The 18,750-nt window shown below is 44.7% G+C and overlaps 1 protein-coding gene and 1 long non-coding RNA gene across 2 annotated transcripts in view; one reads left to right on the top strand and one right to left on the bottom strand.

Moving 5' to 3' along the window:
* LOC309348846 overlaps positions 1-18,750 on the bottom strand; it is a 53,260-nt gene that overhangs the window by 16,314 nt on the left and 18,196 nt on the right. The window contains exon 2 of the long non-coding RNA XR_014159570.1: positions 9,384-9,471. This is a non-coding gene — a long non-coding RNA (uncharacterized lncRNA). The remainder of the gene's footprint in view (positions 1-9,383; positions 9,472-18,750) is intronic.
* Positions 1,101-17,528, top strand: CYTIP (cytohesin 1 interacting protein). Its single transcript, XM_081873298.1, has 8 exons — positions 1,101-1,509; positions 3,831-3,880; positions 5,125-5,179; positions 6,867-6,969; positions 7,598-7,691; positions 9,393-9,462; positions 12,413-12,479; positions 15,770-17,528. The coding sequence occupies exons 1-8, from the start codon at positions 1,351-1,353 to the stop codon at positions 16,234-16,236; spliced, it is 1,065 nt and encodes a 354-aa protein (XP_081729424.1). The 5' UTR covers positions 1,101-1,350; the 3' UTR covers positions 16,237-17,528.

The following is an 18,750-nucleotide window of genomic DNA, read 5'->3' as shown; positions in this document are numbered from 1 at the left end:
AGACCTCAGGATGGTCTAGCGCCCAACTCTCTAGCGACTGCAATCTACTCCCAGTATAATAAAACTGGCACTGATCTACCCATTGTCATCGACCATAGTTGTTGAGCTGTTTTTAGGAGGGGATGACAAGAGTTACTGAGCTTCTTTTAGCGACTGGGGCAAGAGTTATTCCGCTTACCCCCCGCTCCCCATCACTGGTGACAGCAATGGGACATAGCGCAGGGGGCAGAGAGGGGCGTGTCGCGAATGACCAGGAGCACCAGGGTGATCTACCTATCAATCGCGGTCCAGGGTTGGACATCGCTGGTCTAGCGCCACACCCCTCACTGGCGCTGATCTGCACCCCCCTTGCGTGCTTCTGCCAGACTGGAATATATCCTTGCACTCAGTGGTGGCCTTTGGGCTTTCAGATTCCGGTGGGCGTTCTGTGTGACACCAAAATTTGGCACCCCTGGCCTCTTGCGCCTTCTGCTCCAAGTCACTATTGCAGCACCCTCTTGACTCGGCACCCAGTGCGGTTGAACCAGTCGTACTGCCCTAAAATCCGCCCCTGCTCTGATATTGCCTGTGTTTGCCTGGAAAGAGGAGTGTGTTGAGGATACGTAAAAAGCACTAGCCTACTGGGGAAAGGTGAAACATCCTTTTGTTGCTCCTCCCACTTTTGCCTCTGGCTTCATTCATCTTTGGCATGTGGCCCTCTGAAAGCTGTGCAGAACAGAATGTGGCCCTCAATCTCTATAACTCTATAACACATCCCTGGGTAAGGCCTCCTGCTGCCGCCACTTGAAGAATTACTGCTTTACATGTAAGTTATGGTTTTAATCTATTTATATTAACAAAAATCTTATTAATCTGTCCTGTTCCATGGGAAATGGGGAGTTAAAAACAAAAACCTAAACAAGCCTGAGAATGCGGCAAACTCATCAACTCCAAGGACATTTAAAGCCAGATGGTGTTTTAGACACAAACTATCAAGGGGGCACAGAAACTGCACGATAAAGAGTTGCTTCTGTTTGCATCCAAGCAGTGTGTGTTCCTGGACGGGAGGGTGGGGGGTTGATAGTGTGTGTGGGCAGAGAATAAGCAGATTGCTTTAATTGCAGGGACAAACTCTTGTAAGCTTAAAAAGAAACATTGAGTAACACTGACTGATCTGTGAGAAGAGATTTATGTAAACTGCACCTAAACCACAAGTCACATGGCCTTGTTCTCCTCTCCCCCTCCACCCTGTTCGTGTGTTTGCTACTTTTGCTCACAACTGAGGTTATGTTTTTAGTTTGCTTCCTTCCTCAGTCGCGCAAGGTTCCTTAAGCAATGCTAGCCTGTGAATGACTTCCAGTTGAATTCAAGATGTCCTTAAAGAGGCTCATTCAGCAGAACCGCAACGCCAACTGTGTGGGCTCAGTTTACACCCCGTACTTGGACCCCATAGGTAACCCACCACTGGACAACAAAAGAAGCCAGGCATTCACAAATTCAATAGACATGTTGTCTAGGGACTACAAGCAGGTATGATGATGATGATGATGATGATGATGATTTCTTACCCGAATTTCACCCTGAGGGTGGGTTACAACAATTTAAAAAGAGAGTTAAAAGCAGTTAAGTGTTCAAAAGAGTTTTAAAACCAGTTAAACCAAGTTACAGTCAAGAGAATGGGGTGGGAAATATATCTATCAGAGGTATCAAGGATAAAGAGGGTTGCCTTCAGCACACCACAGAATTTTTTGGGATATGTCTTTCTTATGCTTCACATTTCTGTTGCTGCTCTTGTTCATTAATTTCCAAGTTGGGCTAATGGGAAATAACAATGCAGACGACTTGTTGGGTAAATTCAGGGCTGGTCCACACATGAGGCAAGGTGTGATCTTTATCACCCCCACCCCGTTCCTGATGTAGACCTTCATTCACCCATTCTTCCCTGGTGGTGAGGAGAGCACCATTTTGTGGTTTGCCTCAGGTGCCAAAATGTCTTGGGCCAGCCCTGAACTGTCTGTTGCAGGCATCCCCAAACTCGGCCCGCCAGCTGTTTTGGGACTACAATCCCCATCATCCCTGACCACTGGTCCTGTTAGCTAGGGATGATGGGAGTTGTAGTCCCAAAACAGCTGGAGGGCTGAGTTTGGGGGTGCCTGGTCTATTGCTTTTACAGTTGCAATCTTTTAACAGTCCTAGATGCTGTGGCTATATTATCCACCTGAATCACAGAAATTTAGCAGGTGAGGCTTTCCCAACATTTATCTCTATGCCACAGAAATCTACACCTGTTCAATTTCCATGTCTTAGGCTACTGTTTTAGGGCTGGTCTGCAGGGGGAGGCAGCTGCCTCAGAGGCTCAGCCAGCTGATTTGGAGCTTTGCGACCGGGGAAAAAAGGGTTATCTTTTTAATTCTATTCTGTGGGAGAGGTGCTTGTAAGATTTTCTTTCTCGGATGCCAAAACAACTTGAGTACTAATATTAGGAAAGGAGGGTGACTTGGTAAGGAGGCTGCCATGTGGTGTTCCTTCTCAGGCCCTGGGCACAGAAGCATGAACTAGGATTGGCACAGGCAATCCCAGTTGATTCTAAGGGATTGTGGCCAGGCATGGTCTGAAGTGCTTGCTTGTGCTGTGGTTAAATCTTGAAAGAAACCACAGGCATGGGCTTTGGGCCCAAGATCAATTCACCGTTCAAGCCACCTCTGTCAATAAGTTCCTTGACTGCTTGCTAAATTGACTAAGATGTGCCATACCTGGGACTGCTCTCAGTTGACAAATGTGCTGAGATGGATTATATTTTTAATCAAGAGAGGCTCTTGCTTTCCACTTTTGGGAGCTGAAATTTGTTCCCACAAGTGTAAATCGTTTAAATTCAGGCAATGGTGATGACTGGGTTGCTGGTGCCTCTGAGTCAGGGCTGGCCCTAGGTATTTTGGCACAGTACCCAAAGCCAGTCAAGTTATTTTGGCACCTGAGGAAGAAAATCCCATAAGCTCCTTCCCCCCTTCCCTGGAAGTAAACGGGTTGTTGTTGTTGTTGTTCTTGTTGTATCAAATGGTGCCTTTGCCCTAGCGATGCACTTTCACTAGCACAAGACGAGACACCCCATTTTCCCTTGATCCCTTCTACCAATAGCACCCTCTATGGCATACCCCATTCTGTTTGAGAGGGTCCACTATTCTTCAGAAGCAGATACTGCAAAAAAGGAAGAGCTGTACTGGGTAGGAGGACTCTTTGAAAATCCAGTGCCCTGCCTTGAGCAAGCACAGCCACTTCTGTTAGTGAAGAGTCACAACTGAAAGGCAACCCATGACTTACAATTTATTCACTTTTATGACATCCAAAATCAGTTGTCTGGGGCAGCAGCTTCACTCTGCCTAATGGTAGGGCCAGCACTCTTTGGAGAGATGCCTTTATCAACAGCTAGTAGCCATGATATGTGCTTGAACCAGAGTCAGGATGCCACCCAACACCACCCTGCTGGTGAGCAACCAGGAGAGAAGGAATGTTTCCTTTTTGCCCCACTTGAGGGATTCCTGGAAATAGCTGGTTGACCACTGTGGGGTTTAGAATGCAGATGGGCCTTTGATCCAGGAGGGCCATTTTTAACATTTCTGTGTTCCTAAGCTGGGGGAAATCAAGAGGGTATAACCATCTTCATCATGCCCTGAATTTGAACTTTCAGAGTCACCTGCTTGGCCCTGTTCAAAGGACCCTGGACCAGGTGGACCTTATATGATCGTAATTCTCACTGGCAGTTTTGCATATGTAAAGCTTTCATCTAGCATTTTGTTTTCTAGACACAAATGAATTTCTAATGCAATGCCCTCCCTTCTCTCTTCTCCTTCCAGCTTGCTTTAAGTAGGACAATCTCTTCAGGTGACTCTGTTGGCCCTCAAAGGTAATAAAGGCATTGCTTTCTCTCTCTAAATATTAGTTCATTACACTGCTACTAGAAATGTGACAATTGTGTGTGGAGGCCCAAGGCAGATACTGAAAAGGAAGATGAAAGTGTGAAAAAACAAATAACTACAATGAAATCCGTGGGCTGGAGAGTTGTGGAAAGACTGAGCAATGCATACCCACAGCCCATCCCTAAACCCAATAGCTAATGCAACCACCATTACATATTGCAGTGTGGCAGAGTATCATGAGAGAGTTAACCACCTTTGTATTTCTTCTTGAAATGAAAGGTGGTATATACTTTCTTTTGACGATGATGATATTGAGAATGATTTGAAATCATTTCTCCAGTACACGGCTGGTCATTTCCCCTGTGCTACCAGTTGGGTAGACGGAAGGCCAGAGTGCAGAGGAACTGGGGCATCATTTTATATGTGATGCGTTCCTTTCACTCAGTGGCCCAGACCACACAATCAGAATGGATTCATGCATATAGTATTGTGAAGGGTGAAGCAATTAGGCGGTCATTTCACTATATGCCCAGCACAGAACTCAAAAGTGGGTTGAAATGATGCCATGCTGGAAAACGTGGTGGTAAGATGGGAACTGGGAGGGAGGATGAATGGATGAGTCTGTTTCTCATTCATGCCACCCTCAGATGTGTTTATGCAGAAGTCCATTCATTCCCATTTTTGCTACTTAAAAAAAAAAAATCTGCATGAAAATTTGTATTTTTGAATGTATTTCCCACCTTTTAAAATGTATTTTATCCTAACATTTTTATATGCATTTCAGTACTTCATCTTTTTTGAAGCTGAAAATTGCATCACAGAATTCAGGGAAGTGTGAAATCTGAAGCATAACTGTGTACAGTTCTGCTTGTTAAGTCTGGGATGTGCAGATCTGGTCAGAGGGTGAATTCCTCAAGTATCCTTGGCTGCAGGAGATGAGAGGCAATGGCACAATTGCTTCCTTGTATGCTCAGCTTTGCACACATCCAGTCGATCCACATTCTCCCAGTGACAGTTTGTGTACAATAATGTATGTCCTGTAAACAATCCTGTCCACATGACCTTTGGAGATGTGGGGAGATTTTAGATTTTTCATTGCACAGCACTTGTTAAGAACTACTGATGCTTATGATGAACAGCACATTTATTCTAAATTAAGCCTTAAACACGTCATTCCCTTCCAATGGGTTATTGACTTTGTGTGTATCTGTGTATCTCTCTCTCTCTGCAGAAAGTCACTTAAAATCTTCAAAGAAGATAATGAAACATTTGGATTTGAAATTCAGGTGAGCCTTTAACCCTATGAATGCAGGGAAATTAAAATGGGAGCTCTCAAACCATTCTGGAGTGCTGCTGCCATTATCAGGTTAGCCTAAGCACACTCATCCATGTAAACAGGTGTGTGTGTGTGTGTGTGTGTGTGTGTGTGTGTGTGTGTGTGTGAACACTATGGAATACTTGGCTCTCTCAAACCTGGAGCTGTTCCTGGCTTTTTTCCTCAGCCAAACCTTTCACACAAAATTGTTGTGAGGATATAATGGGGAGAACTATGTATCCTGCTTAGAGGAAGGAGGGGACAAAAATGCAAACAAACAAAAGAGAAGTGCTTCTTCACAACTGTTAGAAAGAATGTTTCATGGGGTGCTAAACTGCTCCTCAGGTTGTTACCCCATGTTGACTGGAATAGGGAGGTCTTTATTCCATGCTAAGCCAGCATTTCATAACTATGAAAGACCCAGTGTGGCCTACTGGTTAGAGTGCTGAATTAGAACCTGGAAGAGAAGGGTTTAAACAGTCAGAAAGCTACTCTACTCAGTCTACTCTACCTCACTGGGTTGTTGTTGAGGATAAAATGGGGGCAGTGAAGAGCCATGTGCACCACCTTGACCCCCAATGGAAGAAACTTGGGATATAACTGTTACAGCAACAACAGCTATTTACTATGCATAAAGAGGTGGGTCGGGCTTTCTGTGAGAGCTCAGAAGATCTCACTGCACTGAATGCCTCAGAGACGAATGAAAGAGGCCCCTGAGGCGTCTGAGCTCCTCTTCTTCCTTTCCCCTCACTTCCTTTTCCAGTGCTATATTGTGAGCAATATCTGTTGTGGGCATTTGACCACTGGAGAGGGGAGGTGGTGTTGCAGGGCCAGCCCTGCCATTAGGCGCACCAGGCAGCTGGTGTGGGGTGTCATGAAAGGACAGCAAATTGTTACTGTTCTATTTTTATTGCCAGGGAGGGGCAGAGATGCTTGTGAGATTTCCTGCTCGAGGTGCCAAAACCACTTGGTTGGCCGTGTCAGCAGCATTTGCTGCTCTGCCTCAGGCAGCAAAATGGCTTGAGCTAACCTTGGGAGGGGACACTGTTTAGTCATTTGGACAGGACCTGATTAGGGCCAAAACAGTTACCGTACTTTAGATTTGCTTCACATTCCCTTCATTTTGTTAGTTGCAGCCAATAGCTATGCCCAGGCAGGAGACCTAAGAAACATTGCTTTGCCTCTGACCAGATCCTTGATATTGTAATTTTATGTTGTGAACCGCCCCGAGATTTACAGGTATAGGGTGGTACACAAATGTAATAAGGAATGATAATAATGAAAAAAATTGTACCCCTGTTCTGCTGGGTGCTTGTTGAATTATTATACACACCTACTGTCAGACTGTCTTACAGCTGTGTAACACACCAGGGCCTTGGACACATACTTTCTTTTGTGGTGCCATATGAGCAATTTCTTCCTGATCTTCTTTAAATGTCTGGGAAGGAGAAGGACAGCCTTGTTGTTGGGTGGGAACAATGTTTGTTCCTGTTAGTTCCTCCCCTCTACTATTTATCTTTTAGAAAGAGGAAGCATTTGTTTCAGTGTTGCGTGGGAGAGTGAATGGGTGGGAGGATGCAGTTTGATGGGTACGTAAGCCAGTTTCAAGCCGCAAGATAAACCTTTTCCTGTTCCCAACGCTGTGTTTCTGTTCACAGACCCTTCGATTGCAGCGCCACATCAGCCACTCCTTCGAAACTTGCACGTACATCTGCAAAGTTAAAGAAGGAAGCGCCGCCTCTCTTGCTGGACTCCAAAGTGGTAACTAGCCTTTTCCCCCACCCTAAAATTCACCCAAACAAAGTTCGCTGCGGGGATGGGGAAAATATTCAGCCTGAGGACCACACTTCCTCACAGGCAACTTTCCAGGGGCCACACACCAGTAGTGTGTGTGTGTGTGTGTGTGGACGTAGACACAGACACCACAGACACCCCCCCCCTCTCGCCATGCAGGTAAGCAAGAGGCACCAGAATTCAAGGATACATTCTAGTCAGATAAAATCACTACAAGATGGCACAGAGTGAAGCCAGTGAGCAGACTGGCCTGGACCATAGGAGCCAACCTCTAGGGGCAGAGGGGTCTTTACCCCCCCCCACCCAAAGTTGATGGGCATTGCCGTTCAAATGGTGTGCATGCACTGCATCATGTGATCGATTATGTGTGGTAGGGCTTACCTGCCCCCCCCATATTTTATTCAAGTTGGCACCTCTGGCCTGGACAGAGTCTTGAGGCCTGGACATGGATGTGTGGACAGCCACAGTCAAACCCTGGGCCTGAGGTTTCCCACTCCTGGTTTATTGCTTCTCCCATTTGCTTTTGTTTTTTTAGGATAAAGAGGGAACAATGAATACACATTCTCTAATTATATCCGTTTTTGAATTATCACAGGTTATATTTTGACCAACATCAACGGAATGAGCATCGAAGGACTTGCTCATAAGCAAATGGTGGACTTGATCAAGTCATCAGGGAACTTTTTGAGGTAATCAAAAGCCCTTCTGTCCCCAAGAAGACAAAAAGGGGTCTCTCATGGTTTGTTATTGCTGCAGAGAAACGGCCAAGGCAGCATCCGATCTCCAGCAATGGGCACAGGCCACAAGAAACATTCCAGGATTCAGAACATTAGAGTATGCAGGCAGAGAGGCATTTGCCATTAAAAGCCATTGGTGCACTCAGGGCAGGACTTTGGGGTAAAGGTCCAGGGCCCCACTCAGCAGAATGAGCAGGAGCCCAAATGCAGCAACAGAGCTGGCTTACCATAAATTGAGCTTAACTGAAAAAGGTGGTTTCTGTACAACCATTAAGTCCTGAATCTGAAACAGTATTCAATCTATTTAAGAAACTTACGGACAACTCTTCGCATTGTGATCATAGAGGACTTTGCAACGTTTTAAATAAAGCAGCATTACGTCAAACCATAAAACACAATTAAAATGACAACAGGTTTAAATCAAAACAGTGGGGACAGTAGAACAATCCAGATACATAAGAAAATTCAAAACTGCTTAAGCAAGCCCCTCCAAAGCCTGAGAGACCGAGCATTTTATTAACAAGGCAACAGAATTCCAACAATATTGTGGCCAGCCATACCTCCAGGAAGGAGGAATATCGTAGTCTGGGTGCCACTACAGAGAAGGCCCTCTTTCATGTCACTTCACAGCAAGGTGATGGGACAGCAAGCTGCACCTGCCAGTCTCAGAGCCTGAGTTGCCCGATAGTTGCAACACAGCCTAAAATGTGGCTGACATATGACAATCAATTAAAGTCTGTTACCCTATGGCTCCTTTGGGACATATCAATGGGACAGAACTCAGAGGGGATGTAGGCTCCTCATCTTAATAAAAGTACACCTGTTTTCTCCTATGCCCCCTTCTCTTTCTCAACCACAACCCTGGAATATCTCTTTGCCCCCACTACTCAGGCACTATTTAATGGCATTTAATCAGAAATGGATTTCAAGTCCTTTCACATTCTTAACCAGTAATACACGTTCTCTTGGATTAGGCAAGAATCAGTGATGACATGAGCCCAAGTTTGCCTCCTTATCCACTTGAGCTGCCAGAAGTTATTAAGCTTGTTTTTATTTTATTTATTTATTTGTTGAATTAATATACCACCCTATACCCGGAGGTCTCAGGGGGTGTTCACAGAACAAAATCAAAATATAAAACATTCTTGTCCCAATAACAATCTTGTCTGTCTCAAAAATCAAGTATGTAAATGATGTCTGCAAACGTTCATATTTGCCAGAGGCAAGTACAGCGGTACCTCAGGTTACATACGCTTCAGGTTACAGACTCCGCTAACCCAGAAAAAGTGCTTCAGGTTAAGAACTTTGCTTCAGGATGAGAACAGAAATCGTACTCCGGCGGCGTGGCGGCAGCAGGAGGCCCCATTAGCTAAAGTGGTGCTTCAGGTTAAGAACAGTTTCAGGTTAAGAACGGACCTCCAGAATGAATTAAGTACTTAACCCGAGGTACCACTGTAACAGGAGATGGCTATCGCCATTCTCCTTGTGAGCTTTAGCATGGCTTATACAGTATTTGGTAAGGGAGAAACAACCAAGACTAGTTGGAGCCACAGTACAATGCAGGACACACATGCCTGACATTCATATTAGCAGTATGAAATTTTATTAATTGTGGTAATAATAAATAATAATAATGATACTTACTGTTTGCAGGTTAGATACTGTGAATGAATCCTTTATAATGAAGCGGATGGAACTGGAAACTAAGCTGCGGTTCTTGAAGGTACTGATTCTATATAAAGGATAGAAAGCATCAGTTTTAACCTTTATGCAGAAACCACCTGAAGATACATTTGTTTATTTAGGGGCTTATATCTTTGATTTTCTTCACAAAGTGAACTCAGAGTGGTTCAGATAACAAACCATAATACGAGACATAAAAGCAAATTCAATGTACATACTCCAAAATCAATAAGAGCAACAAAACAACATCTGCCATGCAAAGTAGCAACATTATAATCACAGCATCCAGGGAAACTACCCAGCCTTTTCTCTGTCCTACCTGAATCAGGAGAGCCAGCTGAAGGGCTAGGCAGGTGTTTGGAGGCAGTGATGAAATCCTTGAAGGATGGAGGTCTCATGTGTTCTAAGTTCTCAAGTCAAGACAGTGGAGGGGGGCAGCCTGTTCCAGCCTACATGGGGTTGTCCTTCAAGATAACTCAGGAGCTTCAACTGGTCCAAAAGGCAGCAGCTGGAGTAACATTTAGAACTCATATAACCCTTGTTCTAAAACAGCTGCATTTGTTGCCAGCAGTTGGGTGATGTTAATTGCCCTCAGCCTAATTTAATGCAGGTGAGGGGAGCTCAGAGGGAGAACAGGAGGGGGAAAACATGGGGTGAATTGGGGAAAATCTGAAATGGAGGTGGAGGAAGCTTGAGATTAGTTCAGTACTTTGATCCTATCCTTCCCCTGGCAACTGGGGGTGGGGGTGGGGAGAAGAGGAAGAGGAGGAGGAGGAGGAAGAAGAAGAAGAGAGAGAATGAGAATGAGGGAGGAGAAAGGGAAACAGAAAGGGAAAAATAATGGCCCCACCCACTTTTTATTCCAGCCCTGCCCACTGCTCCCAATGAATTATCCCCTTCCCCAAAGAATGTAGTCTCAACAGGTGGGGGCGGGGGAGAGGAGGAGGAAAGTTCCTGGGGGGGGGGACCCATCTATCTCTGATGGCTATTACACTAATGCTAGCATAATGAAGAGTAGAGCACCTGCCCTAGACACTATTTTTTTGGGATGAGGAAGCCAGAAAATGGGCCTCAGCGCAATGCTGCATGTCTTCAGTTATAAAAAGAACGCAAAATTATTAAATCTTCTATTGCCAGTTTTGACTCATTTTGCAATGTGATTAATGAGCAGCCAGCTTTTCCGCTTGCTGGAAAGGACTTAGTGCAGGCAGCAGCTCAAGGAGAATGGCATCCGTTCAGCTTTCCTTGGGCTCTGTGCCTGCAGCTTAAGCCAGGAAAGTACATTTCAGCCCCCGAATATTTATATTGGGAGAGGGGAGTCAGCAAGCATCATGTGATTCCACCTAGCTCCTGATGATTGGAAAGCCCCACTTTGCAGAGTTTTTAACAACGTAACTCCTTGTCTAATTCATGATGGAACAACACGCAGTAGAAACAGTAGCCTTGTTCGGATTTTCAGTTGCACAGATACTGAACCACCAAAGGAAAAAGCAGAATTGTGTCCACGGGCCTTGCTGCTGCTCCTCCTCCTCCTCCTCCTCCTCCACACTTTCAGCGGAAGGTCTGAACCTAGTGGAAAGTTGCACACATCCCATTGTACATGCTCAGGCTCCTCTACATTTAACTGGAGACCTGATCACGTAGGTTTCCTAGTCCCTTGAAGCACCTATGCATTTATAACTGAACATTCCCATCTCAGGAAATTAAACCATTATCCTTAACATAGAGGTCATGAATTCTTGTCCCTGATTCGGAGTTAAACTTATTTCACCTTCCCTTCTACTCATTGGGCGTGAAATCCTGGCAGGGACAGGGTTAAAGGTTTCTTTAGCTGCACAATGGGGCCTTCATCTTGATTAAGCCATTAGCCACTGCTGTGAAATTCCCATAAATCATCACCGCAACCATGCTGCCAATATCCAGCAGAGAATATGAGGGAAAGGTCCTTTCACTCTGCTGCTGTTCCACTCTGGTACAAAATCTTGAAACCGAAGGAGGAAACGTGGGAAGGCCACTGGCCCAGCCAAACTGCTTACATAACCCCAAAGCCACCACCTGAGCTTGACCTCTAGATGACACCAAATCCTGGGATGGTAGCAAGCGCCTTGATTAAAGCAGCTAAGAAGGCAAGGGACTCCTGCCATCCAGCCTAAAAAGAGCTAGCAAAATGTGCTTGAACCGCAGAGCCAAACTTTTTCATTGCTCTGATTAATGAGAGAGCACAGTGGCTGATTATTATGAAGCCTGGCAAACTAGGAAGAATGCTGTCTTGTCACTTATCCAAAACTTGGATAAACTCCCTGATGATGATATTTCTCTCTCTTGGAAGGAAAGCTTTAGGAAACGCACTGGGATTTAAGGAAAGGGATTGGAGTTTAAAGGAAGTGTAATACATACATTTGCAGTAATCTATGATATACAGTACAGAATGTCACTGCTTAGCTGTTCTGGGGGAAAGTGAGATGGGATTATGTGTCCCAATAAGAACATAAGGAGATCCTTTTGGATAAGACCAAAGACCCACCTAGTCCAATTTCCTGGTCATTTCTCTTAGATTCTGATGTTTCCCTTGGGCGTTTTTCAACTCCCCAGGTGTGTGACCAGTAAGCAAATTTCAAAATCTGAATACCCAAATCCATCATGGCCCCCCCCACCAATAACTTGGATATGCATTATTCCTTCCCTCTCCCCTCCCAAAAAAACCACCATTCACTTTAATTAGTGCCCAACTGACTCCAATGCCCTTGGGGGCGGTGGGTTGAAATAATGATTTAAAAAACAACAACAGGAAAAGGCAACTTGAGAAAGAGGGATAAAACACTAAACTGCATTTAACAACAAATACAAATCCCTCAGACACAACTGGACCAATTCAGAGAAAATCACTGGACACGTTTGTCACAATCACAATGGGGGCTCGAGTGTATAACCGAGCTACCTTATAAAGTGTTGTGCCCTAAATTGCAGTGATCTCTGCTTGCCTTTTACAGAAAACCCTGCAAGAAAAATTGCTGGAGTTCCAGTCACTGTGCTTACGAGAACACCACCTTGCTAATGGTAAGGCTGAATTTCCCATGATAGAAAATAAGAATGCATAACCACCCCAGTTTCCTCTGCAAAAATGATGTGAACACCAGTGAGTCAATGAGTTTCCTGAGTTTCAGATTTTGGTTTGCCTTTGTTCTCTCCTGCAGATAAAAGGTTTGGGAGAAGCTGTATAGAAGAACACCATAGCATAAATTGCCATGATAAGTCTTCAGTTCCCCCAAAGAATTCTGGGAGCTGCAGTTTGTTAAGTGTGCTGAGAGTTGTTAGGCAGCACCTGCTCCCTTCTCAGAGCTACAATTCCCAGACTTCCCTGTGAAGATAAATTGATTGCTGAACCACTTTGGGAACTGTAGCTCTGAGAGGGGAATAGGGGTCTCATACCAACTCTCAGCACCCTTAGCAAGCTACAGCTCCCAGAACTCTTCGTTGGAAGCTATTACTGTTTAAATTCATATGATAATACTTTAATATATGGTGTGAATGTGGCCATATGACACTGACTGTACACCTTTGGCTGATATTAAAAGATTTGCCTGAATTGTGCATACAGTAGTCTTTAGCATGAAGTTTCTGCTTTCAGGAAATTGCATTTTAAACACTGCAAACGAAGCTTTGCACCTTGCTGATCCAGCCGATTTGTTTTTAATTGTATTTGTTTTATTGATTTACCTTTACGTTTTATTTCTTATTGTTGTTATTTTGTTTCTAATCTGCATTGTAGACTGCCTGGGGGATAGATATTTTTGAAGGGCAGTTTATAAATGCCTTAAATATACATACATGATTTTTGTATCCACTTGTATTGATTTTTCAAGGCTGCTGTGAGCCACACTGTAGAAAGTAGAATGCCCCAGAGCCTTAATAAACAGCCTTTACTTATTATTTATTTAATTTCTATACCGCCCTTCATCCGAGGATCACAGGGCAGATTACAGTATAAAAGTGCAATATTATTTGTAGTATGTGATACAAGTGTAGTCAAATGGCCCCCAAATAGAAGGTCACATGAATTAGGCTCATCTCTAAACTGAAGGTAGAGAGGAGATCTGGGACCTCCACAGAGACCTGGAAACAACAAAGAGTTTAAGTGATGTAGGTTAGGGAGAGAGATGGTCCAGCATCAGCCACTGAGGTCCAGCACCAGCCACTGAGTTCCATTGCTGGGTAGAGATTTAAATCCAATTCTTGCCAGCCCTAGTTTGATGCTCTTAGTGCAGGGGCTAGTAACCTGTGGCCCTCCAGATACTGTTTGACTACAGCTCACCTGATCTCTGACCATTGGGCCATGTTGACTGGGGCTGATGAGAGTTGGTGTCCCACACCATTTGAAGGGTCATCAGTTTTCCATCACTGCTCCGACCATTATACTACACCAGCTCTCAGGCCGGCTAAGTAAAAAATAGAATTTAACATTTGTATAGCATAGGGGTGAGAAACATTCCCCTTCTGAGCAACCTTCCAGAGGTTGGCAGGGCCAGGGACAAATGTGGAGCCACAGTGGTGTGTTGGACTAGGACCTAGGAGGTCAGGGTTTGAATCCTCACTCAGCTATGGGTGACCTTGGGCCGGTCACAATCTCTCAGCTTAACCTACCTCACAGGGTTGTTGTGAGGAGAAAATGGGGAGAACCACAGAGCTCCTGAGAGGAAAAGGTGGAATATAAATGTAAGAAAGGAGGAGGAGAAAGAGCAATGAGGGTGAACACCTCTGTAGAGTTGGCTAGTTCCTCTGTGCATGCTCACACACCCCAAGCAAGCAAGAGGCATTATCAGAATTCAATGACACATTCTAGTCAGGCAAAAACACTTGGGGTGTGAAGTAAGGAAAAAATAATAGAATAGAATAGAATAGAATAGAATAGAATAGAATAGAATAGAATAGAATAGAATAGAATAGAATAGAATAGAATTTATTATTGATATCCCGCCCATCTGGCTGGGTTTCCCCAGCCACTCTGCCCGGCTTCCAACAAAGCATTAAAATACAGTAGTCTGTTAAACATTAAAAGCTTCCCTAAAGAGGGCTGCCTTCAGGTGTCTTCTAAAAATCTGGTAGTTGTTCTTCCCTTTGACATCTGGTGGGAGGGCGAATAGGGGTTAGAGTTCCAAGAGAGGCCAGAGAGACTTGGAGGGCCACATTTGGCCCCTGGACCTGAGGTTCCCCATTCCTAGCATAGCGTGTTTGAGTACTCAAATAATTTACCATGCATTTTTTAGTTGTAATCCTTACAGCGACTCTGCAAGGTTAAGTTATTATTATTATTATTTCCATTTCTGCAGATGGCAGAGAGACTTGCCTAAGGCTCCCTGATAAGTTCATGGCAGATACAATTCATAGCTCAGTCTCACCTACCACACTACACTTCACCAGCTTTCACATTCACATAATGTGCACCAGTTAGAATGCAGAAGTGAAACACACACACACACACACACACACACACACACACACACACACACACACCCTGCCCACTGGGGAGCTTATCGTGTCATCTGAAAGCAAGCAATGGGTGGATCTGTCAATTTCGGTTTCATTCAATTTTGCATTTCCCCCCCCAACCTTAATTTCACATCTCCACATTTCTGCACCAGTTTGCAATTTTTAAAAAAAGAAAAAGTCCTAATGGAAATTCATCAGCATTTTAGTCCCGTTTCTCCTAATCTGCATAACTGTAATGCAATATTGCCTTATACATTTTTGCAAAGCAATTTCCCCTGCCCCCAAATAATAACAGTTCAATTTTGTATGTTATTTTCAGCAATATATACATCTAATGCACACTTTACCACGGTATATGGATTTTTGTACACCTTACTTGGCTGGAAAACTGAATTGCAAAATCCAGGAAAGTGTGAATTTTGAAAGATGGCTGTGTTTTGGTTCTCATGTTGTTTCAGAGAGTGTGAATTAGGAAGGATCACCTTTAAATGAAAACTGAATGCAATTTCTCCCCCATTCCAAAGTGAGAGCTCCAATTATATTTCAGCAAGATCAGTACATTTAGTACCGTGGAACCTTGGGCTACGTACCGTCCTCCTTATGAATGCTTTGGGTTACGAGCTCCACTAACCTGGAAGTAGGTGTTCCGCGTAGCAAACTTTGCCCCAGGATGTGAGTGGAAGTCGTGTGTGGGCAGTGCGGCTGCAGCATGAGGCCCCATTAGCAAAAGCGCGCCTCAGGTTTAGAACAGTTTCGGGTTAAGAACGAATCAAGTTCATAAACAGAGGTACCACTGTATATTATTCCAGCTTGTGCGTTTTGAGGTAATTAATGTGTGTTCTCTTCTGTCTCTTTCCTAGGGGAAATGTGCTCGCCACTTGAATTTGTGGGACTGGAAGAATCTAACTTATTTGATGATTATGCTGGATCAGGGTCAGCTTTGGCAAACAAACCCCGATTTCCCAGCGAAAGCAGCTGTTTAAGCCGCCTGAGCTCAATGACTGTGGACAGTGAGGACAGCTTCTACCAAGCCTACGATTCCGAGGATCCTGCTAGTGGGACTTTTAGCCGGCAGTCGAGCACAGAAGATGACTGCTTCCTCTCGAGGGACAGTGATGTTGCCTTTGTGAAGAGTTCCCTGAGAAGGCACAGAAGCATCAGTGTGACGAGCAGTGGGTCAGCCTCTCCCTCTTGGGATGGAAGCAACATCTCGAACATATTTGGGACTCTCCCGCGGAAAAGCCGGAAGGGAAGTGTTCGAAAGAGGCTGCTGAAATTCATCCCTGGCCTCTACCGAGCTGTGGAAGAGGAAGAAAGTCGTGTCTGACAACTGAAGTGGGCTAGGAACTGCATCCTTCAGTGAATATCTGGGCAACAACCTGCAGCTTTCAAACAGAAGTGCAGGTCCTATGTCAGGGACAAAATACAATCCCCATCATCCCTGATCATTGGCCATGCTGGCAGAGGCTGATGGGAACTGGAGTCCAACAACATCTAAAGGCCAAAGATTTCCCCATCCCTAACATTGTGCCTGCACTTCATTCAGTGAAAAGTCAGTGGAGGTGAAGGGAACACTTGAGACTGAGAGACTTGTTTTTCCCTGAAATAGTTTCAAGACATCCACATTGATGTTATATATACATGGCATTTTGGGGTGAAGGGCAGGAGGGTGGGTGGCTGTTTTCAAATGACATTCGTACATTGTGGGTCAGACATGGCAACTGCTAGGAGCTAAGTGTCATGATGGTCCTTTCGCAAGTCTTACTAACAAGAAAATTAGACATATTTATTATCTAGGTAATCAAACAAAGGCCCATTCACAAGTTTGGCTCTACCAGCACATTTCCTTCACACAGTTATTAAGGGTTCGCAGCTGTCCACGCTTGTTTTCTTGTCCCTTTCTGATCACATGGAAAAAGTAACCCATGAACCAGAAGAATATGTGTGTACTGGTTTGCACGAGTACAGCAATTCCTGTGATTTGAGGAGCCTTAAGAAACAAAGCATATCTATTATAAGCATGAGAATTGATGCAATCTTGTGAACCAGCATACAAGTATATTTAGAATTATTTCTTGCATGTACAGCCATACCTCGGGTTACAAACGCTGCAGTTTGCATGTTTTCAGGTTGCGAACCGCACCGAACCCCAAAGTACTGGAACGGGTGACTTCCGGGTTTTGGTGCTCGCGCATGCGCAGAAGCACAAAATGACGTCACGCACATGCGCAGAATCGCATCACGCGTGTGCACAGACGCAGCACTGCGGGTTGTGACCATGCCTCCTGCACCTGAGGTATGACTGTATGTGCAAAGAAGATTTGGCAGCAGTAATGAACTGGGTTCATAGAGCTATAGCCTTCAGATGTAACTACACTGCCTGTTCCTTTATGTACGGTGTGTGTTCTAGAAGAAAAAAAAGATCAAGTGCTTTAATACAGCCCCCCCCCTTTTGTAAATATAGTTCAAATTGCATTTCATGTGTATATATTTGGATATCAGTTTTGAAGAATGTAGTGGTTGATATTTGCATTTCAAAAAACAAACTCAAAGGTGGTCACCAAATGGTAAATATTGGAATATGGATATCAGAAGTTGTTTGAGGGGCAGGGGGGTGGGAGGGGTTAAAAACTCAAACATGCTAAAAAAAAAATACTATATTTTCAAGGTCCACATTGGGGGGGGAAATGGAGTTTTGAGATTCTGATTTCTAAGTGGCTGGTTTTAAAAAAGGCATGCATAGCTCCACCTCTGGAGTTGAATAGGTCTGGTCATGGTCTACACCTAAATAACAGATGTCCTGGAAACTCTGAACTCTCTAAAGCAGGGGTGCCCAAACTTTTTCCAAAGAGCCAGATTTGATGAAGTGAACATGTGTGAGGGCTGACCAATGTTCTTGAGCTTTTTTTAGGGTTGAGGTTGTTGAGCTTTTAGGATTTTCCCCCGGGACATATACTGCCACTGTTTAAATCAACCGGCAGGCCAGATTAGGCCCCTGAAATGCTCTAAAGGAAGATAGGAAGGATAGACAATGGAGGAGCAAAATATAGCAATGAACAAGGCTGCAATTCTGAGCCCGTTTAAAGATAAAGGGACCCCTGACCATTAGGTCCGGTCGTGACCGACTCTGGGGTTGCGGCATTCATCTCGCTTTATTGGCCAGGGGAGCCGGCGTACAGCTTCCGGGTCATGTGGCTAGCATGACTAAGCTGCTTCTGGCGAACCAGAGCAGCGCACGGAAACGCCGTTTACCTTCCCGCCAGAGCGGTACCTATTTATCTACTTGCACTTTGATGTGCTTTCGAACTGCTAGGTTGGCAGGAGCGGGGACAGAGCCAACAGGAGCTCACTCCGTCACGGGGATTCAAACCGCCAACCTTCTGATCAGCAAGTCCTAGGCTCTGTGGTTTAACGCACAGCGCCACCCACGTCCCCTGAGCATGTTTACCTCATAGTAAACCAGACCCCATCAGTGTATATGTAAAGTTAGGATTCCCCCCCAGTGTTCATCACTGTACACACTGTTCCCATTGAACTACATTAACCGTTTTGCACAGTTTGGAGAGTTCAGTTCCAATCAGCGCCCTCTTTGCTTCTTCCTCACCTACTGTTCTCAAGCAGAGTGAACTTAAAAAAACCATTTAGAGGATGTGGTCAGGGCCCCTTTCTTATGAATCCTGGAACTGCTTACTAGCAGCTGTCTTTCATGACGTGGCCTAAAGGGAGGAGGATGTGGCAACCGTGCAGAAGCTAAGCATGTCTGGATTTCACCAGGTTCTGGGTGAGAGGCTATGTGGGAACTTTCTGCCTGCCACCTTTGAGATCTACGTTGGAAGAGATG

Source organism: Podarcis erhardii, assembly GCF_964252035.2.
Source record: "Podarcis erhardii genome assembly, chromosome: 1".
In the NCBI taxonomy this organism is placed as follows: domain Eukaryota; kingdom Metazoa; phylum Chordata; class Lepidosauria; order Squamata; family Lacertidae; genus Podarcis; species Podarcis erhardii.
Note: the sequence above shows the minus strand (reverse complement) of the source record. Positions and strands in the feature narration are given on the sequence as shown.

Coding starts and splice junctions, on each gene's coding strand:
- CYTIP (XM_081873298.1), top strand. CDS start 1,351: ATGTCCTTAAAGAGGCTCATTCAGCAGAACCGCAACGCCAACTGTGTG. Junction 9,463..12,412: donor CTAAGCTGCGGTTCTTGAAG/GTACTGATTCTA, acceptor TGCCTTTTACAG/AAAACCCTGCAAGAAAAATT. Junction 12,480..15,769: donor AGAACACCACCTTGCTAATG/GTAAGGCTGAAT, acceptor TCTCTTTCCTAG/GGGAAATGTGCTCGCCACTT.